Raw genomic sequence first — 11,406 nt, 5'->3', positions numbered from 1 at the left:
ATTTTCTAGATATGCCACTCTTGAGTTAAAGAATGTAATGTATGTACAATGTACTTACATTATACATGTGTATATGTAATTTGATTGATACCCTTAAGGCTGTTTTTGTGTTGATACATACATATGTAAAATATTATTGTTATTTTTATTTGTTATTGTTGTTTTCTTCTGAAATTTTAATAACCAGATACACTAGGGCGATTTTCTTTAATATTTAATAATTTTTCGTCTAAACATATTCAGATAATTTTATGTGTAGTTCGGATACAAATAACAATTTCGAGAATTCAAGAATTGAGAAATCCGTACTTGGTTCAATTTATCGCTATATCAACGCTATTTAAACCTTTTACAGATCGAAGTGTTCTCAAAATGTACAGACTTTGAAGTATTGAGGAAGATCCGAATTCGGCTAAAGTTACACAGGTCAAGGAAATGAAGGTTTGTGAAAACTTTTGAAACCAATTCGACTGATATTAATGTAGTTTAAGCTTCTGAAACCGAGCATGATAACTGTTTTTTTCTATCACACACCATTTTTTCGTAAAATGATATTGAATATTTTGTTCATATATTACGGACATTTTATATAATTATAAAAATTTATTTACGTTTAAAGGTTAATTTGAATTTTTTTCGATGTCATCATAAATACATGTCATCATAAATCCTAAGTTTGATTCAAATCGGTAGAAAACAAAATAATATTTCACTATATTTTTATCCTAAGTTTGATTCAAATCGGTAGAAAACAAAATAATATTTCACTATGGTTTCAAGAGGATTTCTCAATATTGCATAGCTTGAGTTTGACCTTCACAGTTTACGGGTTAACATTACTCGATTTTACTAAAGCTTCAGATATATGTATATGTCATACTATCTTAAATTATATTATCTAAAAAATTTTTATATAAAATGGATAACAGTAAAGAATGAAACCTGTTTTCCAAAAATTTTAACAAAAAATAGTTTTCTCCAAAATCGTCAGAATTCAATTCGCAGGTACCGCTAATATATGAGAGATATCGATCTAATTTATTTACTATTAAGTTCCCTTATTTATTGTCCATAAGTTACATGGATATTTTCCCAAAATTTTAAAATTTGCTTAACAAAATTGGTAAAAGTTTGAAACTCGAGTTTAAAACTTTTCTGAAGGGTATGACTGTACCCTAAATACGGTTTACGCTATCTAATGAGGATAAAAGCTCACATTTAAGCTAATACGAATATATTTAATCTAATAACATGGTTTTATTAGAATATTACCCAAAATTTGTTCATTTTTTTAATATTTCTCGGATAAGTGATTTTTGACACCAAAGGATCAGAGGAATTTGTAATAACTTTTACAATTTTTAACCGATTTTTGTGTTTTATATCTTATTGGAACGATAATCGAATATATATTTGAATTATTTTCTGTTTAAATCCAAAAATATAAATTAAGTGCCAAAAACCACTTTCCACTTCAGTGCCGTGGCGTCTTTAGTTAACATAGTCCTATCACCCGAAATTTTTCAAGAATGCATTTTTATAACTTTAAGTATAAGTCCAGAGGCAGAGGAAGAGACGGCCACTATTCGCATCACCTGAAAAATGACAGAATTTTATATTTGGGACTCAAGTATACAGCCAGAAAGACTAAAAAACCACTTGTATAGAAGGTATGTAGTAAAATAGTGTACCTATATTTTCAATGCCAAAAACCTGTCTTATTCCGTTCGGATGTTAACATGCTAACAATGGAGCTAGATCGTCTTAGAATTTAATATTCATATGTGTGTATATACCAATCGAAAGTGTAAGTCCAGATATGTTCAGGTTTTACATTAGTATAAGTGAGCTAAAGGAGGCCATCGGGAGATCAAAAAATAATAGGGCATTAGGCAATGTGAATTACCTGCTGAAATTATGCGGGTCTTACCCAATGAATGAGAAGTATGATGGGTTGAATGGATGCTTATATCCATCTTCTATAAATATGTAAGTGATACTATTGAATTTTCGTTCCTTGTCCAGATATGCTCAGGTTTTACTCTTTTTATACTAGATTTACCGCAGTGTGTTCTCTGTGAGTAAGAACAAGTCCTCGGCTAAATTGATGGATTCGTGTTACTCAAGAGTGGTCATCCCATCTGCGTGGTTGTACACGGAAGTGATGGTTTTGAATCTAGGAACTTAATCAACGGGGCAGCAATGGTCAGAGATTAGATAGCCCTAGTACTTGAGCAATTTGCTTGTACATAGACCGGCAGAACCGTGTACAAAAATTGCCATGAAAAAGACCGCCGTTAAATTAGGCCGTCAAGGCAGGCGTTCACGTAAAGCACTTCGACATCTAGGTCGAAGATTTCAAGAAAACTTTCGTTGCCATCAGACAGACTGCCATATGGAGAGTAGTAAGATGAGATCTATTGAACCAGAAAAAACTTGAATCATTAGAGTTATGTTCGAGATTGCAGAACTCTCAGATATTCAAAACGGGAATATAAGTTAAGTATTTTAATACAAACGCTTGAGTGAAACAACACTACTATAGATCTAGATGACATCTTGAGCGAAGTCGGTTAAGAAAGAAGAGGAACTACATGAAGTTTATCACATCAACTAGAGTATTTGGATTATAAGGATAAGTTTGTCTTATCTCACACAAGATCTAAAATATGCAAGTAGAAGTTTTGCTATCTAGGGAGTACTATTACAATAGATAGATATAAAGTGAGAGCGTCAATGTAAAGTCTACTCTATTGTACGCAAGTGAAACTTGAATAGTATAGAACACCATGATGCAAAAGCTAAAGGTATTCATGCCACAGAATCATATGCAGAATATTCTGGTATAGCGATATCAGCAACGCGATACTAGAGCGTTATTAAACCCTAATCCAAAGTTTGTAAGTTATAACTTACTAGCTATACCCAGTGTGCTTTGCTACCCTAAAAGCAAAAAAAAAAAACACTTACACATGGGAGATGCCACTCAAATTATTGCAAGTTCGCCAACTTTTCCCAACGCTAATAAGGATTTTAATGTAAGCTATAGAAAAAGTAAATAATATTGTATTGTATTGTATTTAATTCATATGGGAGGGGTCAATCCCCCCATTGAAAGTCCGCCCATTTTTCTCTAAATGTTCACATGAATGTCAAAGTTCTTCATGTAAAATTTGAAGATTCTAGTTTTAACAGTATCTCAGATAAACAAATGTGTCTATATAATTCATATAGGGGTCCCAAAATGTTCAGATGAATATGAAAGTCCTTTTTCCAAAATTGTAGAAATCTATTAGTTCTATTAGTTTCTTAGATAAAATATTTTGTTGTATTTAATTCATATGGGGGTGCCGCTAACTAATCATATTGAGACTTATGTGGCTCCGTTCAAATTTGAGGGCTCTAACTGTTACATTTTCCGAGATATACTGATTTAATATTTTCTTAATATAGAAAGTGCCACGCATACTATATTCATTCCGCCTATTTTGTCCAAAAATATTCTTATGAATGTCAAATTTGAGGACTCTAATTGTACCAGCTTCCAAGATATATGACTTTTAATAGTTATTTAATAAGTAGGCGTGGCACTTCGCCTACTTGAAATTTTAAAATAAAAAGTAGCCTATAGTTCCTTCCAGATATACAGGAAGGTACTGTTAAAATTTCAAGAAAATCGGTCCAGCCGTCTATAGACTTCAAACAAACAAACCCACAAACAAATAAACACACATTCATTTTTATACCCTACACCACTTTAGTGGGGAGGGTATATTGGATTTGTGCTCATGTTTGTAACATAATGGTTTTATGAGTCGATTAAGCTATGCCCGTCCGTCCGTCTGGCTGGCTGTCCATGTAAACTTTGTGCGCAAGGTACAGGTCGCAATTTTCAAGATAATTGGATGAAATTTAGCACGCACGTTTTATTTAAGCCAAGGACGAAGCCTATTGAAAATGGTTAAAATCGGTCCATTATTTCACCTAACCCCCATAGAACAGAACCCCCCGAAAAGGGCTTCTGAGCTCATAATTATGTTAAATATACAGATATATCGATAAAATGCGGCACAACTAATTTTTATTGAAGTCTTGATGACCCAGCCAAATTTCATAAAGATAGGGCCCCATTTGACCCTAGCTCCCATACAAAGTCCCCTTCAGAAAATTACTTGAATGTCCCAAATTAACTTATAAACACAAATATCGCGATGAAAATTAGCACAATAAAATATTATGTAAATGTAAATATATTGAAAAAATTTTCCCGGGCTTGGTCCATATTTGCCCCTAGCCCCCATATAAAGCCTCTTTCAGAAAATTAGTTTTTCATCCATAAATTGCTTAAATGTATCGGAACAAGGGAATATTGAAGATAAATGCTTTATTATGAAAAATAAATCACATTTAATATTCATAACAGGTGTAGGGTATCATATGGTCGGCCACGCCCGACAATACTTTCTTACTTGTTATATATATAGATATAAGATATATAAGCAAAGTTATTGTATTAATCAGAATAAATTTTTAAAAGTCTTTTCACTTTAATTTGGAGTTGTAAACCAACGGGTTTAACTAAAGAAAATAAACCAAAGTTTATAAAAAGATACAAATTTAACAGCATAACTATTTGAAGCTTTTTATAATTTTTCCTCCCTAATAGAATACCTTTTTGATAGTTTTATAGACAAATAAAATACCAACATTTGTTTTTTTTATTTTTTTAAATTTTTCTTTTTTTATAATTTTTGTTCAATATTTGGCTTTTGTTTTTAATTTTTCTTTTTTTATAAATAGTTTTTTTCTTTTTTTTTTTTTAGCTCACTTACAATACAATTAGACATACATTAGACGTACAAACTAAACTTAAAAATTACAAAACTATTTACAAATATTTTATTTATTTTGTTTTGTTTAATTCTTATACATATTTATTAGTTCATTCCTAATTTATTTATTTAGTTTAATTTTAAAAACTACAAATAAATTCTTTCAAAATTTCCACATGGTATTTAGTTAGATTTTTTTTAATGCATTCATCGGTTGACTAACCATTATTAGTAACTATTATTTGTTGTATTTATATATTATTTAAATATCTTTGTATGTATTTTCCTCTTATTATTATTTTTTTCAATATATTGTTTATTTATTATTTGTTATATTTTTCAGTTTTTGTATTATTTAGTAGTTAAATGTTAGTGATATTGACTGTTAATGGACGCTTAGGTTTATTGTTTATTTGTTTTTTGTATGTATTTGCTGTAGTTTTCTTAATTTTATTTAAATAAAATTGAAAATTTTCAATTAAGCAAGTAAAAAATTATATTAAGCAAAGTAAATATTAGGTAATTCTTAATTATAATAAAAATAGAAAATATTATGTAAATGAAAAAACATTAAAACTTATAAAAAATTTAAGAAGAAAAAAATAATTATTTTTAAAAAAACATAAAAAAATATTTAGTCAAATGTTTGTATTATTTACAAAATATATGTATGTAAATGTATGCAGTGTTGGTGTTTTATATAGAAATACAAGAAGTCCTTTAATTTTTTATACCCCACACCACTTTAGTGGGGAGGGTCGCAATTTTGAAGATAATTGGATGAAATTTGGTAAACACCAGGCATGAAACTTCTAAACGTTTGATAAGTAGCCCACATAGCAGTCATAGATCTAGTCTAGTCTATAATCTAGTCTATAGTCTAGTCTAGTCTATAGTCTAGTCTATAGTCTAGTCTATAATCTAGTCTATAGTCTAGTCTATAGTCTAGTCTATAGTCTAGTCTATAGTCTAGTCTATAGTCTAGTCTATAGTCTAGTCTATAGTCTAGTCTATAGTCTAGTCTATAGTCTAGTCTATAGTCTAGTCTATAGTCTAGTCTATAGTCTAGTCTATAGTCTAGTCTATAGTCTAGTCTATAGTCTAGTCTATAGTCTAGTCTATAGTCTAGTCTATAGTCTAGTCTATAGTCTAGTCTATAGTCTAGTCTATAGTCTAGTCTATAGTCTAGTCTATAGTCTAGTCTATAGTCTAGTCTATAGTCTAGTCTATAGTCTAGTCTATAGTCTAGTCTATAGTCTAGTCTATAGTCTAGTCTATAGTCTAGTCTATAGTCTAGTCTATAGTCTAGTCTATAGTCTAGTCTATAGTCTAGTCTATAGTCTAGTCTATAGTCTAGTCTATAGTCTAGTCTATAGTCTAGTCTATAGTCTAGTCTATAGTCTAGTCTATAGTCTAGTCTATAGTCTAGTCTATAGTCTAGTCTATAGTCTAGTCTATAGTCTAGTCTATAGTCTAGTCTATAGTCTAGTCTATAGTCTAGTCTATAGTCTAGTCTATAGTCTAGTCTATAGTCTAGTCTATAGTCTAGTCTATAGTCTAGTCTAGTCCTATAGTCTAGTCTATAGTCTAGTCTATAGTCTAGTCCTATAGTCCTAGTCTATAGTCTAGTCTTATAGTCTAGGTCTATAGTCTAGTCTATAGTCTAGTCTATAGTCTAGTCTATAGTCTAGTCTATAGTCTAGTCTATAGTCTTAGTCTATAGTCTAGTCTATAGTCTAGTCTATAGTCTAGTCTATAGTCTAGTCTATAGTCTAGTCTATTAGTCTAGTCTATAGAAGTCTAGTCTATAGTCTAGTCTATAGTCTAGTCTATAGTCTAGTCTATAGTCTAGTCTATAGTCTAGTCTATGTCTATCTATAGTCTAGTCTATCTAGTCTATTCTATAGTCTAGTCTATAGTCTAGTCTATAGTCTAGTCTATAGTCTAGTCTATAGTCTAGTCTATAGTCTAGTCTATAGTCTAGTCTATAGTCTAGTCTATAGTCTAGTCTATAGTCTAGTCTATAGTCTAGTCTATAGTCTAGTCTATAGTCTAGTCTATAGTCTAGTCTATAGTCTAGTCTATAGTCTAGTCTATAGTCTAGTCTATAGTCTAGTCTATAGTCTAGTCTATAGTCTAGTCTATAGTCTAGTCTATAGTCTAGTCTATAGTCTAGTCTATAGTCTAGTCTATAGTCTAGTCTATAGTCTAGTCTATAGTCTAGTCTATAGTCTAGTCTATAGTCTAGTCTATAGTCTAGTCTATAGTCTAGTCTATAGTCTAGTCTATAGTCTAGTCTATAGTCTAGTCTATAGTCTAGTCTATAGTCTAGTCTATAGTCTAGTCTATAGTCTAGGTTTTGATAGTAGTAGATTCGGAATAGTCGAATATAACAGTCTTGTTATTTCTTCTCTAAACGGTTTGCGAAAAGCTGAAATTATTTAAAGTGATGTTATCCAACTCAAGGGCAAAAACATCAAATCGGTTCAGACTTGAACTATTAGTCAGGTTTATCAACAATTTTAAAATCTGAACACAGGTAATGATTGAATGAAAACTTATGACGAAGTCTAGTATTCAGACTGCACGATAGATCGAAAACAGCTTCAACTGCATAAGGGCTCAGTAGTGACTTTTAGTCCCTCAATAAAGACCTCAGAAATCCTTAATTGCAAATACCACAAATATTGATTTACCATCTAATATTGATTATACAATTTATGGAAAAGTTGTTTCTCCATAAATCTATGAATCACTAAATCGAAAGATGAAAAGTATTATATCCGCTTCCTGTATTTCTTAAATATCAACCAACAACATTCAATATTTACATACAAATACATTTTCTTTCTTACACTCTCACTCTATCTTTTGCTTTATCAATCAATCTTTCAGATTTACACATACACAATCGTACTATACTCCAAACTATAATAAGGTATGGCTTTGGTGGTTCTAACTCTAACAAGTTTTTATACTTTTCTTCGGGCACTTGAAAATTTTGCAACAAATTTTCAAATACAATTTAGAATAATATTGTTTTACATTTTGTTTTCTTTAAATCCCTTTATGCATCAATAACTTAAGAATGAGGACACAATGAATGAATATATGTAAGGAATGGAATGAGGAAAATTATGAGGATGATGATGATGGGATTGAGATGTTATATGTAGATGATAAAGATGCTGATATTTGGGGAATGAATGCCGATGAAGAAAAAATCTTCTACAGGGATGAAGTTTGTCCTAGTATTCTTAAGTTATTTAAAGGTATTGACTTGTTAGAATTTATTGTCGCTGAAGATGACGTTGACGTCGTTGTCGTCGTCGTTGCTGTTGTTGTTGTCGTCATTGTCGCTGAGGCTTTTGTGGTCGATGCTAAAGATTCTTGTATATACTGGCATGTCGACGTCGACTGACGCTTAACCATCATCTGTGATGATTTGACAGCAATCCATTCATTACGAGCCGCATCGAACCATGTCAAGCCCAAGTTATAGCGACCATTTAGATTAGCATGTTGACAATGAGAGAACCACCACCCACCCTCATAGTTAGCAGCACAATGCGTTTGTGATATGTCACTAGTCTATAGTCTAGTCTATAGTCTAGTCTATAGTCTAGTCTATAGTCTAGTCTATAGTCTAGTCTATAGTCTAGTCTATAGTCTAGTCTATAGTCTAGTCTAGTCTAGTCTAGTCTAGTCTATAGTCTAGTCTATAGTCTAGTCTATAGTCTAGTCTATAGTCTAGTCTATAGTCTAGTCTATAGTCTAGTCTATAGTCTAGTCTATAGTCTAGTCTATAGTCTAGTCTATAGTCTAGTCTATAGTCTAGTCTATAGTCTAGTCTATAGTCAAGTCTATAGTCTAGTCTATAGTCTAGTCTATAGTCTAGTCTATAGTCTAGTCTATAGTCTAGTCTATAGTCTAGTCTATAGTCTAGTCTATAGTCTAGTCTATAGTCTAGTCTATAGTCTAGTCTATAGTCTAGTCTATAGTCTAGTCTAGTCTATAGTCTAGTCTATAGTCTAGTCTATAGTCTAGTCTATAGTCTAGTCTAGTCTAGTCTATAGTCTAGTCTATAGTCTAGTCTATAGTCTAGTCTATAGTCTAGTCTATAGTCTAGTCTATAGTCTAGTCTATAGTCTAGTCTATAGTCTAGTCTATAGTCTAGTCTATAGTCTAGTCTATAGTCTAGTCTATAGTCTAGTCTATAGTCTAGTCTATAGTCTAGTCTATAGTCTAGTCTATAGTCTAGTCTATAGTCTAGTCTATAGTCTAGTCTATAGTCTAGTCTATAGTCTAGTCTATAGTCTAGTCTATAGTCTAGTCTATAGTCTAGTCTATAGTCTAGTCTATAGTCTAGTCTATAGTCTAGTCTATAGTCTAGTCTATAGTCTAGTCTATAGTCTAGTCTATAGTCTAGTCTATAGTCTAGTCTATAGTCTAGTCTAGTCTATAGTCTAGTCTATAGTCTAGTCTATAGTCTAGTCTATAGTCTAGTCTATAGTCTAGTCTATAGTCTAGTCTATAGTCTAGTCTATAGTCTAGTCTATAGTCTAGTCTAGTCTAGTCTATAGTCTAGTCTATAGTCTAGTCTATAGTCTAGTCTATAGTCTAGTCTATAGTCTAGTCTATAGTCTAGTCTATAGTCTAGTCTATAGTCTAGTCTATAGTCTAGTCTATAGTCTAGTCTATAGTCTAGTCTATAGTCTAGTCTATAGTCTAGTCTATAGTCTAGGTTTTGATAGTAGTAGATTCGGAATAGTCGAATATAACAGTCTTGTTATTTCTTCTCTAAACGGTTTGCGAAAAGCTGAAATTATTTAAAGTGATGTTATCCAACTCAAGGGCAAAAACATCAAATCGGTTCAGACTTGAACTATTAGTCAGGTTTATCAACAATTTTAAAATCTGAACACAGGTAATGATTGAATGAAAACTTATGACGAAGTCTAGTATTCAGACTGCACGATAGATCGAAAACAGCTTCAACTGCATAAGGGCTCAGTAGTGACTTTTAGTCCCTCAATAAAGACCTCAGAAATCCTTAATTGCAAATACCACAAATATTGATTTACCATCTAATATTGATTATACAATTTATGGAAAAGTTGTTTCTCCATAAATCTATGAATCACTAAATCGAAAGATGAAAAGTATTATATCCGCTTCCTGTATTTCTTAAATATCAACCAACAACATTCAATATTTACATACAAATACATTTTCTTTCTTACACTCTCACTCTATCTTTTGCTTTATCAATCAATCTTTCAGATTTACACATACACAATCGTACTATACTCCAAACTATAATAAGGTATGGCTTTGGTGGTTCTAACTCTAACAAGTTTTTATACTTTTCTTCGGGCATTTGAAAATTTTGCAACAAATTTTCAAATACAATTTAGAATAATATTGTTTTACATTTTGTTTTCTTTAAATCCCTTTATGCATCAATAACTTAAGAATGAGGACACAATGAATGAATATATGTAAGGAATGGAATGAGGAAAATTATGAGGATGATGATGATGGGATTGAGATGTTATATGTAGATGATAAAGATGCTGATATTTGGGGAATGAATGCCGATGAAGAAAAAATCTTCTACAGGGATGAAGTTTGTCCTAGTATTCTTAAGTTATTTAAAGGTATTGACTTGTTAGAATTTATTGTCGCTGAAGATGACGTTGACGTCGTTGTCGTCGTCGTTGCTGTTGTTGTTGTCGTCATTGTCGCTGAGGCTTTTGTGGTCGATGCTAAAGATTCTTGTATATACTGGCATGTCGACGTCGACTGACGCTTAACCATCATCTGTGATGATTTGACAGCAATCCATTCATTACGAGCCGCATCGAACCATGTCAAGCCCAAGTTATAGCGACCATTTAGATTAGCATGTTGACAATGAGAGAACCACCACCCACCCTCATAGTTAGCAGCACAATGCGTTTGTGATATGTCACGATCTACATCGATGGCCGAAAATTGCATGCCCTGCTGATAGTCCAAGGCATCAGAGGCATTGCCGCTGTAGCCACCAATGTGCAAACGATAACCATCAGAGCGCGACGATATGTAAAATTGTGTATAGTCGGCCAGCCAGACATTGTCGTAAATGTCTTGCATGACCACCCGCAATCGTGTACAATTGTTTAGCGTCAAATGATGTAATTGCTCATTGCCCATCCAAAATTCACCGGCCGGTGAGCCAAAACCGTTAGCGTAATCCTCCCATGAACGATTGAAATCTGCACTGCCGTCATAACGTCTTTGTATTGTTGTCCAACCATCTGAGCTGCAGTGAGCCATCAACGGATGACGTTCGGCCGAAGGTGCTATAAGATAGAGACCACCATTCGCATTTGTGGCTGTGGGTGTCACTTCACTGCAATCCTTGGGTAGTTTTTCAATAATTGATTCAAATTGTGCTTCAACATTTTCCAATTTGGCAACTAAAGATTCAGCATTTTGTGTTGGTGTGCCGGTTGTTGTGGTTTGTTGTTCTTGTGTTGTGTATGATGTATTGTTATGATGATGTAAGAATTTCTAAAAGAGAAAAGAA

The 11,406-nt window shown here is 32.4% G+C and overlaps 1 protein-coding gene across 1 annotated transcript in view; it reads right to left on the bottom strand.

Moving 5' to 3' along the window:
• Positions 1 to 9,577: 9,577 nt before the first annotated feature.
• The window catches only part of LOC119610102 (protein scabrous), a 38,690-nt gene continuing 36,861 nt past the window's right edge, over positions 9,578 to 11,406 (bottom strand). The window contains exon 4 of the mRNA XM_037965201.1: positions 9,578 to 11,390. Within this exon, the coding sequence (XP_037821129.1) occupies positions 10,449 to 11,390 (942 nt within the window). The 3' untranslated portion in view covers positions 9,578 to 10,448. The remainder of the gene's footprint in view (positions 11,391 to 11,406) is intronic.

The sequence above is a fragment of the Lucilia sericata genome, unplaced genomic scaffold, assembly GCF_015586225.1.
Source record: "Lucilia sericata isolate MDLA Ls3-8-SP2 unplaced genomic scaffold, ASM1558622v1 Contig001118F_arrow, whole genome shotgun sequence".
Taxonomy (NCBI): domain Eukaryota; kingdom Metazoa; phylum Arthropoda; class Insecta; order Diptera; family Calliphoridae; genus Lucilia; species Lucilia sericata.
Note: the sequence above shows the minus strand (reverse complement) of the source record. Positions and strands in the feature narration are given on the sequence as shown.